The sequence below is a fragment of the Mustela nigripes genome, chromosome 3 (assembly GCF_022355385.1).
Source record: "Mustela nigripes isolate SB6536 chromosome 3, MUSNIG.SB6536, whole genome shotgun sequence".
Taxonomy (NCBI): domain Eukaryota; kingdom Metazoa; phylum Chordata; class Mammalia; order Carnivora; family Mustelidae; genus Mustela; species Mustela nigripes.
Window position 1 is genome coordinate 138,456,019 of NC_081559.1, and position 19,905 is coordinate 138,475,923.

Here is a 19,905-nt window from a genome sequence, read left to right on the forward strand (position 1 = left end):
AAAATAAAGTATTAAACCAAATGGCTCTAACAGTCCATTGTGCAGAACATTCCATCCAACAGCAGAATGTACATTCTTGTCAAGCACATAAAGACCATTCTCTAAAATATATCCTATGGTAGGCCACAAAAGAAATCTTAACAAATTTCAGAAGAATGAAATAATACAAAGTATATTTTCTGGTCATAATAGTATAAAACTAGAAATCAGGGGTGCCTGCGTGGCTCAGTCAGTTGGGTGTCTGCCTTCAGCTCAGGTCATAATCCCAGGGTTCTGGGATAGAGCCCTCCTTTGGGCTCCTTGCTTGCAGGGGAGGGAAGGAGAGCTGCTTCTCCCTCTCCTCTGCCTACCACTTCCCCTGCTTATGCTCTCTTACTCTGCTAAGTGAACAAATAAAATCTTTTAAAAAATTAAAATAAAATAAACCTAGAAATCAATAACAGGAGGAAAACTGGAAAACTCAAAAATGTGTAAATTATACACATATTCCTGAATATACCGATGGACCAAAAAAGAAGTCAAAGGGAAATAAATAATGAATACAGATATATAAATATATAAAAATTCTCAAGAAAATCTCAGCAAATGAGATTCAACAGCATATGGTAAGGATCACACGCTATGATCAAACAGGATTCACCCTTTGGATCCAAAGATGGTTCAACATATGCAAATTAATAAATGTAGTATACCACATTAATAGAATGAAAGATAAAAATAGAGAAAAAGCATTAGACAAAATCAATTTGGGGTTGTAAGTTTGAGCTCACAAATGAAAATGGAAAGAAACAAAATTTACTAAACCTTATGGGATACTGCAAAAGCAGTTCAAAAAGGGAAGTTTATAATGATAAAGATCTACGTTTAGAAAAAAGATCTCAAATAAAACATCTAACTTATACCTCAAAGAACTAGAAAAAGAGGAACAAACTAATACCAAAGTTAGCAAAAGGGAAGAAATAACAGACTGGAGCAGAAATAAACAGGATGGAGACTAGAAAAACAATAGGAAAAAAAAAATCAGTGAAGCTAAGAGCTGATATTTTGAAAAGATAAAAAAAAAACAACCCTTTAGATAGACGAAAAAAAGAGAAGACTTGAATAAAAGCAGAAATGAAAGAGGAGACATCATAACTGATAACACTGAAAAAAAGGATCCTAAGAGACTACCATTAATAACGATATGCCAGGGACGCCTGGGTGGCTCAGTTGGTTGGACGACTGCCTTCGGCTCAGGTCATGATCCCGGAGTCCCAGGATCGAGTCCCGCATCGGGCTCCCAGCTCCGTGGGGAGTCTGCTTCTCCCTCTGACCTTCTCCTCGCTCATGCTCTCTCTCAAATAAATAAATAAAATCTTTAAAAAAAAATAACGATATGCCAAGAAACTGGATAACCTAGAAGAAATGGATAAATTCCTAGAAACACACAACTTACAAAGACTAAACTTACATGAAGAAAAAGAAAATCTGAACATACCAATAACGAGTAAAGAGATTGAATAAGTAACCCAAAATTTCCCAACAATGAAAAGTCCAGGACCATATGGTTTCCAAGGGGAATTCTACTGAACATTTAAAGAAGAGCTGATGCTAATTCTTTTCAACTCTTCCAAAACATTTAAGGGGAAGGGACACTCCCCAACTCAATTTATAAGGCCAGAATTATCTTGATACCACAGCCAAGTAAGGACACTACAAGAAATAATGAATACAGATATATAAATATATAAAAATTCTCAAGAAAATCTCAGCAAATGAGATTCAACAGCATATGATAAGGATCACACGCTATGATCAAACAGGATTCACCCTTTGGATCCAAAGATGGTTCAACATATGCAAATTAATAAATGTAGTATACCACATTAATAGAATGAAAGATAAAAATAGAGAAAAAGCATTAGACAAAATCAATTTGGGGTTGTAAGTTTGAGCTCCATGTTGGGTATAGAGTTTACTTAAAAAAAAAAAAAAAAGGAAAAAGGAAAAAACTATGATGCAGATCTGAAGCCTGTGAAGGGAAAGAGGGGAGGAAGTAGGTGTGGGTAGGCAAAGCATCAGTCTCAGATGCAGAAATGACAAGGTCTTATTGGTCTAATGGGAAAATCTAGATAGAACAAGGATTACCTATTAGAGAAGTCCCACATTCAGTACTAACGGCCAGGCCATGTTACTGGCTGAGGGCTGCTTGGGGAAAGTGTGATTTAGGCTCTACATCTGAGGTGGATCCTGAAGGGCTACAGTTGGAGGATACCAACCAGCCAACCGCACTAACTGAAGCTGACCAGCAGGCTATTTCATGAAGGAAGGTGGTGCACTCCCACAGCAGCCACACCCACTTTGTGGTCACTCGAGATTATATATTATAAACATACATATATCTATTTATTTAAGACTGGAACGTGCATATTTCAACAGATCAGAAATCACAAAACAGTATGTAGAATTCAGTTATTCAAATAGAAACTAAAGAAACGACCATTTGGAACCAGCATAACTTCCCCAAGAATGTGTTGCACCAGAATAACCAGCATTTCCTTTCTTTGATCAACTATATAGAAACGTGGCCTGACAGATCATAGTTTGAGGTTTGGTAGCAAAATAGCAGAGAGTAGTTAAAAGGTTTAAAGAACACACTGTGCTGCAGACACTAAACAGTATGCTGTAGGCTTACTGTATGCTGTATGTCTTACTTGCTTTTTTAAACACTGGAAAGGTATAGAAATTCTTAGGTGTGGTACCGAAGAGAAGGAAGAGAGAGTATAGCACATGATGGAATTAAAAAAAAAACCCAAAAAACACAAGGCCCAATAGAATGGTGGAACTGAACAAAGTAAAATCTTATGGGAATAAGTAACCTACTTAAGTGGACCCCATCTCCCCGCAAAAAACAAATGGAACAAAACCAAAAACAACCCTACGTAGATATAAGAAAAGTCAATGATGTACCTTTTACTGATCAAAATCATGGGGCGTGGCTAAGAAAGTGGATTAAATCTTAAGCTTTATTAAAAGTATCGTCTAAACTACTGTTTTCCAAACTTGTTCTTTATTTAGAGCTATTTAGAACTTTATTTAGAACTAACAAGTTCTAAATAGCAAATCCCTTCTCCTAATGTAATATTATGCAGAATTTATAGGATATATATATATATATATAAAGATCTTATTTATTTATTTTACAGAGATCGCAAGTAGGCAGAGAGGGAGGCAGAGAAAGAGGAAGAAGCAGGCTCTCTGCTGAGCAGAGAGCCCCATGCGGGGCTCGACCCCAGGACCCTGGGATCATGACCTGAGCCGAAGGCAGAGGCTTTAATCCACTGAGCCACCCAGGCGCCCCTATACGAGATATATTTAAGTGTGCCCTGAAGTACATCCAAGAAATTCCTAGAGCTCTGAGAAAGAGCTTAAAAACTCCTGACCTAAACCAGAGAGCAAATTCTGTTCTGTTTCGTAGATCAAACTATTTGTAGTAAGATCGGTTCTGATAACCACACTTTGAGGCATCTTGACCCTACAAAAGAATGAAATTATTTTAAAATGTATTCTCTGGGGGCGCCTAGTAGCTTAGTAGGTCAAGCATCAAGCTCTTGTTTTTTGCTCAGGTCATGAGCTTGGGATGCTGAGATTGAGACCTGTGTCAGGCTCCTTACTCAGTGCTTTCCCTCGCCCCTTCCCCAACTTGTGCTCTCTCTCTAAAGTAAATCGTTAAAAAAAGAAATAAAGAAAATGTATCATGTAAAAAACCAGCAAGGGAGATATCTTCTTGAAACAAACAAACAAACAAAAACATGTTTTCAAAACATCTGGAAATATCTGGAGAAGAGACCAAAACTTATTCCATGTATCTCCAGAAGGTAGAATTGGGGAAAAAGAGCTAGAAAGTGTATGATTAGTTTCCCAGAGCTGCTGTAGCAAAATACCACAAACTGAATGGCTTAAAACAACAGACATTTATTCTCTCACAGTTCTGGAGCACGAAGTCCAAGATCAGGTATCAGCAGGATCATGCTCTCCAGAGGCTCCAGGGACAAATCCTTCCTTGCCTCTTTCAGCTCCTGGAGGTTCCCGGCAATCCCTGGTGTTCCTTGGCTTGTAGGTGCATTACAGCATTGTTACGTGGCATTCTCCCCTCAAAGTGCCTGTGTCTCTGTGTCTTCTCCAATTTGCAGGACATCACTCATATTGAATTAGGGTCCACCCTCCTCCAGGATGACCTCACCTTACCTAATCACATCTTCGATGATTCCATTCCCAAATATGGTCACATTCGGAGATACTGGGAATTAGGACTTCAGCATTATCTTTTAAGGGGACACTCTTTAATCCAGGTCAGATAGTATGTAAGGAGACTTCAGTCTGAAAGAAATAACTTTCTAATAAGATTTATTCAAAAGTGCAGTAATTTTCTGAGTTAATTCCCATCAGTGAACGTAGTTAGGGGTGATCACTTCAAAGATGTTAAGAAATAACTAATTCATTGGTTAGGTTATTAGCCTAGAAAATATTAAATTCCTTTTTAGCTGTAGGCCAGCAGGCAATAAGCTCATGACCTAAGTAAAATTACATCACTGTTTCATTAGCATTGCCACATAAAAACTTCAGCTTACATCTCTACTCATTGACTATATAAGCTACTGTACTTGGTGCTATGAGGAAGTACAAACACATCTCCTCCCCCAGATCTGCCCCTCACCTGGTGTTTTGGTGAAAGTCATCAGCCTCCTCTCAGTTGTCCAAGCCAAATATACGGGGTTCATGTTAAGTATAAGCATATTGACTTAGAGCCTAGATTCTGGAGTCAGTCAGATTCAGACTTCAATTCCTGCTCCATCACTTCTAAGCTGTCATCTTGGGCAAACTGATGATGGTTGAGCCATCCATTTTCTTATACTCGACTTCAGGCCATTGCCATCCTTTGTCTTTATTGCTTAAAACTTCCTAATTCTAATTGAGGTATAATGTTCAGTAAACTACTAATGCTTAAGTGTGGAATTTAATGTTTTGACATACATATACACCTGTGAAATCAGGATAATCAAGTACCCATCACCTCCAAATGGTTTTTCCCACCACCCCACATCTCCAGGCAGACACTTCTCTGATTTTGTCACTATACGTAAATTTGCATTTTCTAGAATTTTAAATAAAAATATAGTATACTTTTTGTGTGGGCATTTTACCTCAGCATAATATAAATGTATCAATGTTCTATCCCTTTTTTATGGCTGAGTAGTATTCTGATGTACGGATATCCCACTTTGGCTACCCATTCACCTACTGATGGTCATTTGGAATGTTTCCAGTTTGGGTATTTTGCGAACTTGATACAAACCCTTCTGTACAAGTATTTGTGTGGAGTGAAATGGCTGATTTGTGTAGTAGGTATATGTTTAATGTGGGGCTTGAACTTATGATGCTGAGATCAATGCCTGAGCTTAGATCAAGAGTCGGACACTTAAGTGACTGAGGCACCTAGGGGCCCTATGTTTAACTTCTTAAAAAGCTACCAGATAGTTTTTCAAAGTGGTTATACAATTTCACATTGCCATCAGTAGTATAGAAAACTTCCCATTACTCCACATCCTGCCAAAACTTGGTAAGGTCAGTGTAGCAAGTGTGCAGTGGTTATCTTGTACTTTTAATCTGTTGTCCCCTAATAACAAATGATACTCAGCAGCTTTTCATCTATTTACTTGCCATCTCTGTATTTGCTTCAGGTTAGTTCAAGTAAAAAAATTCACAAACAGTTTAAAATTGGTTTTTTTGCTTCATGTTATTATATCCTAAGAGCTTTTTAAAAATCTCACTACAAGTCTGGGGCACCTGGGTGTCCCAGTGGGTTAAGCAACTGTCTTTGGCTCAGGTCATGGTCTCAGGGTCCTGGGATCAAGCCCCATGTTGGGCTCTGCTTGGCAGAGAGCCTGCTTCCCCCTCTGTCTCTGCCTACTTGTGATCTGTCAAATAAATAAATAAAATCCTTTAAAAAAAATCTAAATATAAGTCTTTATCATATATATATTTTGCAACTATACTGTTTTGGTGTTTCAATTTGTCCTTTGAAAACCTAAATTTTAAATCTTATTGAGTCCAATTTATCAATCGGTTTTAGTAATTTGGTTCATGGCTAAGAAATCTTTGCCAAATCCAAGATCTCAAAGCTTCTGTCTACCTGAAGAAGTTTCAGTTTTACTCTTTGAGTGTATGATTCATTTTGGGCTAAGTTTTGTATAGAAGATTTTTATTTTTATTTTTTTACAAATAGCTTTTCAAATGTTCTAGTACCATTTGTTGAATAGACTACTCTTCCCCCCTACAAGGACCTTGTTAAAAACCAATTTCTAGACTCTCCTTTCTGCTCCACTGATACGTCTATCTTTATGCCAATACTTTATAATAAATTCAAATCGTCATTTGTCTGGTACTGATAATGGTCTCTTATTTTTAACTGTCCAGTTTTCTGATCCTTCAAGTTCACTCTCCAGGACTACAGCCAAGGCATGTCTCTTAAGTGCAAATCTGAACTCATCAGTCCCTGTCAACCATGAGATAAAATCAAAACTCCACTAATATGGTCTTTCAAATTCTAGCTTTAGTTTCATCTTCCATTTTATTTTTACCATTCCCTCATCCAAATGCAATGCTCCAAACACTGCTCTCTCTCACCCTGGGGACCTCCTGTGCGTTTTATCTCGGATGCCCTCATTTTCATTCTCCCAACTTTGCCTAGCAAATGCCCACCACTTCCCCTGGGAATTCTCATCTGAACTTAAGACAGTGTTGGCTGTCCTCGCCTTGATGTTCATTCAACACTCTGATTAGCCTATCACACCAACTGGCACACTATTTTAATTAACCATTTGTCTTCCCTACCAGATCATAAGCTCCTTGAGATACAGCAGGCACTCAGTATTTGCTTTAAAGATGAACAAGACGGGGCACCTGGGTGGCTCAGTGGGTTAAAGCCTCTGCCTTCAGCTCAGGTCATGATCCCAGGGTCCTGGGATCCAGCCCGTATCGGGCTCTCTGCTCAACGGGGAGCCTGCTTCCCCCTCTCTTTGCCTGCCTCTCTGCCTACTTGTGATCTCTGTCAAATAAATAAAATCTTAAAAAAAAAAAAAAAAAGATGAACAAGACAGTTCCTTATTCTTTAAAAGTTTGCAACAGGATATGGTATGCAGAGCAGTAAACTGTATCAGATCCTGTCACTCCCCTCCACCTCTATACCTCCAGTGCTTTCTAGGTCTATTGTTCCATAATGTCTTGTTTCCTAGAAGGAATAACCCTGATCTCAGCGTCCTGGGACAGAGCCACACATCCGGCTCTTTGCTCAGCAGGAGCCTGCTTCTCCCTCTCCCTCTGCCTGCTGCTTTCCCTACTTGTGCTCTGTCAAATAAAATCTTTGGGGTGGGGAGGTGGAGGAAGGGATGACCTTTGTGTATTGGTCACTGTATTAAAATAAATCATTTTTAAGTATAGTAAGTGGAGGAAGCTATTCTCTTCCTAGGTCTTCAAACTTTCATCTACTCCTTGCCTCCTGAGGACACTGCCAGAGACGTCACCTCAATCCAAGTTCAAAATCTGACATTCCCTGAACCATTCCAAGATGAACATCTCAACAGGATTGTTTCCTCAGGGGCCCTTTACTCTGGGGATGGAACTCTGCTGGTTTCTGGGTTTCAACTAGTTCTGATGGGTGGGATGTTGGTATAGTGGCTCAGACTCCTGGTTTTATTTTCTGGGCAACATTCCCTGCCATACTGCCACTGACACAGTGGCTCAGCTTTATTATCTCCTAGAATTGATAAAGGAATGCTCTAAGGATGAAAGGAACAGAGTACGAGAGCCTCCACTGTTTAATGGAAACCGAAAAGACCAATTTCTAACTTACCCTCACTCACAAAGTTCTACACATCATTTGGCCTTTGGCTGCTGCTCCCCCACTGGCTTACTCTGAACGAGCCACAACTTCAACTAGTTCGGCATTCATACAGGCATATCCTGTCCCAGGGCTTCTGTACTTGGGGTCATTGGACTTGCCAAGAACTTACCCACAAGGTTTATAATTTTCAAGTCATTACAGTTCTTGCAGTCAACTCACTTCTGTGATTACCAAAAACTGCTATTTGCTGTACCTTGTAGTGCTCATCACTTTTGATGCTGCATTATTTTTCTTTCTTATCCTGCCTATAACACAGGCCCTTTGAAGATAATGTGCTTTCTTTTATCTGTCATCATTTTTAACATAAAAGTACTAAGTATTTGCTCAATGCCTGTTTTTAAGCTTAGTATTAGGTTTACCTTTATAATCTCTGGTCTCCACAAATATATCTAACTTAAACCAATTATATTCTTAATTTGTAAATAATTCAAGGTAACTGATTTTCCTCAGGTACAGCAAAATATATGAAAACTTTTTTTAATAAAATAAAATAAAACCAGTTACAAATGGTTAATGATTTACTTCAAAGTAGTTATTTTCAAACTCTCTGCGGTAGTAAGGATAGGGTGTTCTGCTTTGACACTTCACACAGGTGGTTTAGATCTATGTTTCAAAATTGCTAGCACCTGAGTTAAGTTTCTTGGGAAAAGTTAGTATAAAAATACAAGTACAATCAAATTAATTTAACAAACATTTATTAAAAGTTTATAGGATAGGTACTGTATACTACATGCTGAGGACACAAGCACCATTGAGACATTGTCCCTTTTATTAAAGAATCCAGGATAGAAAACTGGTAAGGAGTGGGAAGGGAAGAAGGACAAAGATACCCTGTAACTACATTTGAACTAGACTTTTCAGGTAGAAAGAGAGATGATGAACATTCTAGGAACATGGAAGAACATTAGCCAAGTACAGGTAGTCTTGTTTTGCTATTACTTATATGGAACAAGGTGTGTGGATGGCTGAAGAGCAGCCTGGGAACACCAGGATACCGGCAATGGCACTGGAGGGAAGGGAGAAATTTTAGATATATATTTTTTAAAGACAGGCTCAATAGAGATTAATGATGGAAAAGTGTCAGAGAGGACTAGTGATAATTCTTCATCTGGATAACTAGGTTGGATAGAAATGCCATCGTGACAGGAAAGAAGAGAAATATGTATTTGGGGGTGTGGGGGGGGAGAAACATAAAAAACTTTAATATTAAGTTGGATACCTTTTCTGCAGGATATAGCCATCCTTATTACGTTCTTGCCTGATGAGTTTTATCTACCCACAGTAGGTCCTTGAAGGCCAAGTACCTATATGAGAAGATAATTTCTACCTTAGTTTCTTATTTCAACTTTCATTATTAAAACATTTCCACACTCCACTGAATTAGAAAGAGCACACAGGTCTCCCACTTATATATTTTGCCTTAAGCAAACATTAAAAAGAAATCTCATAAGCAATTTAAAATATTTATTGACAGGAATTCCCAGGACAGATATAGAACCACTGTGGCCTTAGTCCATATTACCCAAGCACAGAAAACCCTGAGTTGCAGCACTGGACTTCAATTCAGTTCAAGTTTAATTCTGCCATATGTTAGAGTGAAAAGTACTAAGGAATACAGGGATTTCAACAGAATCACTTATTCACAGTGGCTTAAAGCTTCTATGAGAGGTAGAAATTATTTTAAGGATTATAATAAAGGGAGAGAGTGTCACCAAAGTCCAAATACAAAGGAAGCTGGACCTTACATTTATCTAACCAGCTACTCATCTAATGTTGAGGGATGCAGAACGAGCATGCTGAGATAAGGTAGTTTTATGATAGCACAGCTGCCCCAGTGAAGAGTAAGGTGCTCCTGGGCATGCACATGCCCCGTGAATAGAAAACCTAGAAATCAGCAGAGAATATTAAATTTCTTCCTGCTATGAATAACAGAGATGCAGAGAGATACCCCTTCTTCTGCTTATCTCCTTTTCTCTTCCCATAGCTTCCGGAGTCACTCACCTAAGTAAGTTATTTGATCTGTGTGGATATTCAGGAAAACATCCCAAAGTTCTCTACAGTATATCCTTAGGAATCATACAACTTAAAGCTCAGCAACATCAGACTCATGGTAACTCTAAGCAAGTGCCTGAGTCTCAATTTCCACCTTTTCTGAAAACACCCACCTTTTACTCAGGATTTCATTAATTAAAGCATGAAGAACCACTAAGACATAGTAGGCTACACTAAGTAAACATTATCTGTTAAATACACAAGTGCTTTAGTGACTATCTTCATGTTGTTGCACTTATCTTTGGAAATGGGCATTTTACTGTTTCCACAATCCTTTGTAGATCACAGTCCTTTGTAAAGAGAAGCTAGTACATAAGTAAATTTTTACATTATAAACTACAAAGAGATTTAATATCTATTCAATTTAATATTCAAGTCTACATAAAATAAATCAATGACAACTGCTTTATTATTAAAAGTTACTGAATTCCATAAAGCACACAATGTAATTTATATTCAACTAACAAAAGTTTGATACATGTATTTAAAAATATATAATATATAGATTTGTCTTAACATTTATATTCTATTCAAAAAGCAGTAGCTTTACATATTTTACAACTTGAATTATAAAATATATATACATCCACCCTATTCAAACCCTCAAGCATGAGCTTCCATTCCTATTAATAAAATGCACAATCGTATTTCTGAATATTGAGAGAAAAATGGTACCAACTAAAAACAACAAACCCATTTTAACTTGAACATTGACTTAATTCTTGGCTATAGATAACTGATATATTAATATTTTCAAATAATTATTTTACCCCGAGCCTGCTAATCAATATTTATATAAATAATCTGTAGTTAACTATAGAGAGACTTGATTTTCACGGTTTCTATCAACCACATTCCTTACTCAACTTGTTTCCACTTTAAAATTAGAGAGGTGGGATTATGCAATCTTTCCATTAACTGCTAAATTTGACAAGTGATATCACAACTAATAAGCCAAAGCCCAGAACCATGCTTTGCCATTGAGAAAGCAGCTTAGAATGACTGCAGAAGCAAACTTTTCACAAAACCCTGACGATGTATGCATCAAGAAACTGTTCTCTTTTTCACTGTCAACTGCACTCAACTTGCTCAATTAGTTCTTTACTCATGTTTAAAATATACCAGCTTCTATTCAGGCATTCCTTCCACATATTCAAAATGTCTTCAGATATTACAATGTTTTATAAAAAATTTTTCGTAAAAAAAGACATTCATGTAACCATTCTGGAGATTCATCCCTAAATGTAAGTCCCAATACCATTTGAGAATTAAAATCAATAAACACCTCAATTACAGGACCATAGTCAGGAGCAGAACTTCAACTTTAAGAATAAAGGTCTAAGTCTGAAGTACATGTTTAGACTCCAAAGGCCTCTAATGATAATGATGCATACAAGCCTGTCTTTAATACACAGTTCATGCTGAGAAAACAAAAGTTCCCACAAATTATTAAAAAATCTCAAAATGGCTTAGCAACTTAAATGGACAAACACTTTTACCAAAACAAATAATTTAATTCATTTGGGAAATAATTAGGCTTTGGGACAGTCACCATCCAAAAAGTAAACCAAATGCCCTCAATATTAGTATTTAGGAACTAAATTACTAGTTAACAGCTCATTTATTAAGCAATTATTCAACAAATTTAGCCACATACTGATGAACTGAAATTAGGTATCAGAAACTCTATGTATTTTATTTGTAGGAAGGAATCTTTTTAAAGAAAAAATTCTGATGTAATTTCACTAATCTTCCTCTTTTGGATTCCCTAACCTCAAGAAAAGGAAAGGGGAAGAAAGGGAGGAAGACAGGAAGAGAGGTAAGGAAGGAGAGGGGAAAACTTAGGGAAACTGCTGAAGACTGACATACTGGACATCTCTGAAGAGAAAGGAAGAAAGAAAAATGAAAGAGATAAAAACAAACAAAAGACTGCAAAGAGGATTAGGGCCAAGGGGTGCAGACTAAGAGACACCTTCACAGATCTTAATCATGCAAAGGCATTAGCATAACACAGAACCATGCAGTAGCTGATTTTGTTAACAGTGAATCCGCAGAAAAGATATGGGAAAGCCTCAGTTCTTTTTGAAAACCAATTTATATACACTTAATAAATCCTAAGCATTCAGCTAAAATATGTACAAAAAACTAAATAAAAGTGAGATTGAGAAATATAAGCAGCAGTAACCATAAAGGCTTAGAACTAGTGACACTGAATTCTTTATTTAAAAAACTTCTGAACATACAGTACCTCCTCTTCTCATCTATTTTTAGGAAGAAGCTTTAACAAGTTTTAAATATCTCAATTCTCAAAAACAATAGGCTTTTTAAAAAATAAGACTTGATTACCAGAAACAAGTAATATGTGGTTACATACCATTTGCATATCACTACTCATTTCCATTATTTGTCAATTCATCTTTGATGCAATCTGGAAATAATTAAGCAGTCACTAGATACCTGCTTTAGAATCTGAAGAAATTATTATTTGCCACAGGAATCTAATGATATATATTTGCATATATTTAAAATTTCAGAAGGGAAAAACTAATAAAACTATCCTAGTTATTTTATACCAAATATTTATATACCTAGTCAAAACAATAAGGATTAAGATCTTTCTCCAGATGAACTGTATATAAAAGCTATTTTAGCATTTTCTTTTGGGGATTAAAAAAAGCTTTATTTCCCTGCTAGCTAAAAGGAGGAATTCATCCACTACAAGTTAAGTCCTTTAGAGGTGAATTCCATAAAATTTATTTTAAAAAATTTATCTTAAAAAAACTGAAAACCATTTCTTTCTTTAAAATCTATGGCATTAATACCTACTTCACATAATATTTTTGAGAGGGCACCAAGTTCATGATCTAAGCATGCAAAATAAGGAAATGAATGTATCACTGTCTTAATAGAATTTGGCAAACCAGAAGAATGGCCTTAAAATAAATAAATAAATAAATAAATAGAGAGTACATATTGTCTAAATATGAAAGTATAATTCTGTAGGCCTATGCAGCAGATAGTGCCCCATGGAGCAAGGAAAGAGGGAAGTAGCATAATCCTATGTACATTTTCTTGGTATTCTGGTTGTTGTTCAATAACACATTACAGAGAAATATTCTTTTTATTATTACAAAGCCATTAAATGCCCTCTCTAGAGCAAAGACTTAGGTAAACGTCTTATGTCTTTTAATAATGTTTAACTTACATTTAAAATTAACTTAATTAAATCGAAGTGCAAAGGAGTTTCCAATAATTCCTAAGTTCAAGGGAGTACTGCAATGAATAAGGTGTTACCTTATTGCAAATTCTGAATGGTTGGTATTCCTATATTTTAGGTATTTCATCTTATCTTCTCTTTAAACCATAAAATGTACTGAAATTATTTGGTTTCCTTTACTTTCCTCTACTTTGTTTTATTTTATGGTATCTCTATGTAGAGAAAGAGGTATGTTAAAATACTGCTTCTTTTATTTTAAAAAACTCAATTGAGGCTATATAAGACCTATTAATCTACAGGACAGCACTGTTAATCTTTGACCTGGTATATTAATTCCTTTGGTGACTAAATGTCACAGGTCATTTCTTTATAAAAGAATTTTAGTACGTGGACCAGCAATACGGAGAAAGATCCCCCACCCCTGAAAATGATCAAGTCAATCAGTAGTTTGGAGCAGTTGTGTAAAATATGAGAAATACGTAATTTGCCGCTGCAGATTTCATATTAAAAAAGCAGTTAAAAATTAAGAGTAGCTCAAAGCATCGCAAAAAACATTTTCTGTCTTAGTTAAACAGGCCAAATGATAAGACTGATAGACTATTATGAGAACTTATGTGTATCTAGTCAAGAAAGAACAAAAAATGTGTTTAATTTTAAAAAGTGTTATTTGCTAACTATAGTATAAACAGTATCCACAATTTGGTGGCTGGCCATAGTTTTAATTTTTTTTTTTCAAGTTATTTCTACAGCAGACATATTTTTGAAGTCTACCCACCCCTGAGTTCAGCAATTATACTTTTAGAGTGTAAAATTATATGCCCTTAATTAACAACATGTACAAAGCTACAAAATGTCATCTATACAGAGATTAAAAACAATTTTGAAAATATTCCTTGCCAATTATTGATTGGATGTTTTGCTGGGGTACATACTTCAAACCTTTCAGCCAATTGGCCTTTATTTTTAAGCCCAAATTGATTCATATATTTATTCACTGCAGGATATGTCAAAAAGAGTGCAACAACAGGCATTAGTAAAAATAACATTGTAGTAGAAACAGATTTTTGCATATGTGAAAAGGTAATTTATAAAATACATAATTGCTTTTTAAAAAGAGAACCTAGTTGCAATATCATTAACTTACATGGTACTGAGAATTGGACGTTTCAACAATTTTTTTTTCTATAGAAAAATTTTATCTAGCTGTAAGCAAAGTCTTTTCAACAACAAGAAAACAAAATAAAACAAATCCCTCCAGGAAAAACTGTACGGTTATGTGAGACAAATAAGCAAACATACCATTCTAGAGTGTACTTTTGCCTAAATTTTAAAATAAAAATGTCCACACTCTTTTGTTAAAACATTAAGCCTCTGTCAAAAATGTATTTCTTATTTTAGGGTACAGGATTAAAGGACAAAATGATACTTACAAGTAAAGAAAAAATTACAAGAAAAAACTTGACAAAAGCTTTTCAATTGAAGTACTGTAACATTCAAACTTGACTTAAAACTTAACAAAAGAAACAAAATTGCAAATGAAAACTCTTTATGGATTTTTCAAACATAAATAAATGAAATAGTGTTTAGGCAGTAGGGCTCATGCTGATGGCTAGCAGGAAGTAACAGAGTGTAGATTAATCTACTTGGAAAAATCGTTACTGTACAAACAAGCCCCAATTAAGGACTGCAGCAGTTTCATCCTCACTGCCATTGTTCTTACTTCCAAGATCAAGCCTTGATTCAACGGTTCATACCCTAGATTTACTCATACCTTTACTCCAGAGATTGAGGAACTATATACAACAAATGAATTTATTTTCACCATAGGGATAAACAATATTGTACCTCTCTGCCAATGTTACTTGAAAACCTTCCATGTCAAAACAATTTGACAGCAGATATAAACAATTCAATAAATACGCAATGATCTTTCATTACAGTCCTTTAAAGACGCATGTTAATTCATGCTGTTAAACCTTAGGATCACAGTGCATAGAATCCAAATATAAACAGTTGGGGTGACTTTCAAAGTAATGTTGGATCCCTCACTTTATTTATAATCCCATTATAACCAGTAAGTTCATTTCATAGGCCCTATCATGCATTAATTATTGGGTGGCAGGAGTTAATGAAAATTTTTCCTGTTTAACGTCCATTGCCGGCAATGAACGTCCCAAAACCGCCAAGGAAGTCATTGTTATTGCACAATACATGAGGACCTGGAACTTTTCCAAAAGCTTAAAAAAATAAAAATAAAAAATGGAATTATATTGACATTTCCTGACACCTGCATTAATACTGTATGACTAATAAAAGCATGTCAGTTGCCTGGACTGAACCAGCGATCAACATGCGCCCAGAATGCACACGAGTAAAAATGCAGTAAAAGGAAGTAGTCTTCATTGCCTATAGGTCACTTCCAGTCAAAGGTTAAAGTTCAAAGACTGAATGATCAAAGTGCTCATTTTCTCAGTAGGACTATCTTCTGCTAGGAGGATGATAACAGTGGCATCAACAAGTATCATCTTTAAGAAAAGGAGAGAAAAAGACAATTAAAAAAGTCAAACATGCGTAAGTAAAATCCATACAAGTTAGTCTAACAGAAATAATTTCAAGAAGAACATGGTTTACATGTCTGACTTGCCTCCCCCAATCTTTACAAATAAAAAGTCCCATTTGTGTTCAATTATATAATAACAAACAAATCAAGTTCCATTCTTTCACAGAAATAGTAGTTCACACAAGTCTTAAATGATGCACCAGTATGTTAGTTCTATTTAAAATAATAAATTGATTATGTTAGCACATATTAAGGATTTATCAGTCGTAAAGAGTTCTTTTATGAGCAACAATTTTAAGTTGTAATGAGATAGGAAGTAAACTCCTGACGAACAATGTCATAGTATTTAACACAGGATAATCCATGTTTTGTCTTTATAAAGGAAATAACTTCACAAATGAGGCACAATTAACAAATTAATTAATACACTGTTAATGTTTAAGTGTATTTTCTAAAGATAAATTAATAACATTTTTAGCCAATATAGATACATATACAAACGAGGCCAATAAAAAAAAAAAACACCTCACAGATTTAATAATGTCTTCTGATAACCTCAACACATTATGTAAGATTGAGGAGTTCCTAACTTATTTTTTTTTTTAAAGATTTTATTTATTTATTTGACAGAGAGAGATCACAAGTAGGCAGAGAGGCAGGCAGAGAGAGAGGAAGGGAAGCAGGCTCCCTGCTGAGCAGAGAGCCCGATGCGGGACTCGATCCCAGCACCCCGAGATCATGACCTGAGCCGAAGGCAGCGGCTTAACCCACTGAGCCACCCAGGCGCCCCAAGGAGTTCCTAACTTATTTTACAAAATTATTTCACAAGACATATCTGAAGGATTTATTTTGAGGACTGGTTACTCTTCAGAAAGCAGCTTTAGAAAGAAGACAGACTAATGGCAACTATCCAAGAGTTGTGAAAGCTCTCAAGGAGAGTGCTGCTGAAAAACTGGCCAAAATACTTAACTATTCCACCTTAGGATCCATACACTGTTAATAAAACTCAATGAAAACTAAAAACCAGTAAATCTGATTTCTATACTGGGCAAACTCACAGACTATTACTCTATATTTTAATGCCAATCTAAAGGGTGAAATATACTAGATTTTTTTTTTTATTTTTTTATTTTTTTTAAAGATTTTATTTATTTACTTGAGAGAGAGACAGTGAGAGAGAGCATGAACGAGGAGAAGGTCAGAGAGAGAAGCAGACTCCCCATGGAGCTGGGAGCCCGATGCGGGACTCGATCCCGGGACTCCAGGATCATGACCTGAGCCGAAGGCAGTCGTCCAACCAACTGAGCCACCCAGGCGTCCCTATACTAGATTTTTAAAATACATCATCCGAAATCTTTAAAGAAAATATCTTTAAGAAGAAAATAAGCAGATAGCCTATAGCTTCTAAGTGTCACATCAAAGTATCTGTTTCTTAAATTACTATGGAACTTGGAACAACAAGGAGATATGGATGCCATGGATGCAGAACAAACTTAAGAATGTAAAGAGGGTCCTTAAAACATCACTCTTCCAACGGAGTAATTTATAACTCCAGGGTCCTTGGAAAAAAAAAAATAAAACTAATCACACAGACCTCTAAGCTAAGAGATGGCACTAAATTCTACCTAATAAGTCAAACCTTAAGTATTCTACCACATTACAATGTATACAGTAAGAAAAGTGAGACAAAATTCAACCTGAACATCAAGTACCTAATTAATCACCAATAATAAGATCTTATCTCCAAAAGGTATATCATCTTTGATAGACTACAACATAAATGTATTTCCATCAGGTTGTTCATTCTGAAGTACTCCAGTATAGTAAGTGCTGTAGAATGTGCTACAATCCACCAAAATGATTAAGAAATCCATATAAAGCTATTCTCCCTAGCCCAATCCCTACCTTGGATTAGAGGTTTAAAAAACAAACAAACAAAAAAACGACTAATATTCCCTGGCTTGAATACTCTATCTTTAGAGAAATAAACTTATTAGTAAGTTTTGAAAATAGAGTTCTAGAGCGCCTGGGTGGCTCAGTGGGTTAAGCCGCTGCCTTCGCCTCGGGTCATGATCTCGGGGTCCTGGGATTGAGTCCCATATCGGGCTCTCTGCTCAGCAGGGAGCCTGCTTCCCTCTCTCTCTCTCTGCCTGCCTCTCCGTCTACTTGTGATTTCTCTCTGTCAAGTAAATAAATAAAATCTTTAAAAAATAAATTAATTAATTAAAAAAAAAAGAAAATAGAGTTCTATTATCTCTGATAGTTGGACCCACAGGGACACAATGACTTAAACATTACAAATCTGTCACAGCTCTAAGTAATCAAAGAATCTACAAGCAAATACTTAAGTATGGAGACAAGTATGAGCTAAAGGCATGGCTAACTTTTCCCCAAATAAAAAGGCCATCACTAAGAAGTAAAAAATCCATTTGTTATCAAAAGGAATACTGTTTCCTAGCTAGATGAAAAAACATTATTGAATCTAAGATGGTTTACAAAAAAAAAGTTTTTAGAGCAAACCCATCGTGGATCAAGACAAACATAAGTCTGTAAAACATGATCAAAGAATTCAATAAGTAAAGGCAGTCCTAAGGGGGAAATACATATCCATCCAAGCCTCCCTCAAAAAAAGGAACAATCCAGAACACAGCAGCTGTCTCTGCACCTTAAAGAACTGGAGAATCAACAACAAATCAAACCAACTCCACACATAAGAAGGGAAATCATCAAGATTAGAGCTGAGATCAATGAGGTAGAAACCAAAGATACAGTAGAACGTATCAATGAAACTAGAAGTTGGTTTTTTGAAAGAATCAATAAGATCGATAAGCCACTGGCCACACTAATCCAAAAGAAAAGAGAGAAAGCCCAAATTCATAAAATTATGAATGAAAAGGGAGAGATCACAACTAACACCAAGGAAGTAGAAACAATCATCAGAAGTTATTATCAACAGTTATATGCCAATAAGCTTAGCAACCTTGATGAAATGGATGCATTCCTGGAAAACTATAAACTCCCAAAATTGATGTAACTAGTAACAAGATTGAAGCAGTGATCAAAAACCTCCCAACAAACAAGAGCCCAGGACCTGACGGATTCCCTGGAGAATTCTACAAAACTTTCAGAGAAGAAATAACACCTATTCTCCTGAAGCTGTTTCCAAAAATTGAAGCAGAAGGAAAACTTCCAGACTCTTTCTATGAAGCCAGCATTACCCTGATCCCCAAACCAGGCAAAGACCCTACTAAAAAGGAGAATTTCAGACCAATATCACTGATGAATATGGATGCTAAGATTCTCAACAAGATCCTAGCAAACAGCATCCAACAGCACATTAAAAAGATTATCCACCATGACCAGGTGGGATTCATTCCTGGGCTACAAGGATGGTTCAACATTTGCAAATCAATCAATGTGATAGAACAAATTAATAAGAGAAGAGAGAAGAACCACATGGTCCTCTCAATTGATGCAGAAAAAGCACTTGACAAAATCCAGCATCCATTCCTGATTAAAACGCTTCAAAGTATAGGGATAGAGGGAACATTCCTGAACTTTATAAATGCTATCTATGAAAGACCCACAGCAAATATCATCCTCAATGGGAAAAAGCTTGCAGCATTCCCGTTGAGATCAGGAACAAGACAAGGATGCCCACTTTCACCACTCTTGTTCAACATAGTATTAGAAGTCCTAGCAACAGCAATCAGACAACAACGAGAAATAAAAGGTATCCAAATAGGCAATGAAGAAGTCAAACTCCCTCTCTTCGCAGATGACATGATTCTTTATATGGAAAACCCAAAAGACTCCACCCCCAAACTACTAGAACTCATACAGCAATTCAGCAACGTGGCAGGATACAAAGTCAATGTGCAGAAATCAGTGGCTTTCTTATACACTAACAATGAAAATACAGAAAAGGAAATTAGAGAATCGATTCCATTTACTATAGCACCAAGAACCATAAGATACCTGGGAATAAACCTAACCAAAGAGGTAAAGGATCTGTACTCGAGGAACTACAGAACACTCATGAAGGAAATTGAAGAAGACACAAAAAGATGGAAGACCCTTCCATGCTCTTGGATCGGAAGAATAAACATTGATAAAATGTCTATACTGCCTAGA

The 19,905-nt window shown here is 36.1% G+C and overlaps 1 protein-coding gene across 1 annotated transcript in view; it reads right to left on the bottom strand.

Moving 5' to 3' along the window:
- Positions 1 to 10,372: 10,372 nt before the first annotated feature.
- The window catches only part of UBE2W (ubiquitin conjugating enzyme E2 W), an 82,521-nt gene continuing 72,988 nt past the window's right edge, over positions 10,373 to 19,905 (bottom strand). Inside the window, exon 6 of the mRNA XM_059394731.1 lies at positions 10,373 to 15,736. Coding sequence (XP_059250714.1) covers positions 15,723 to 15,736 — 14 coding nt within the window. The 3' untranslated portion in view covers positions 10,373 to 15,722. The remainder of the gene's footprint in view (positions 15,737 to 19,905) is intronic.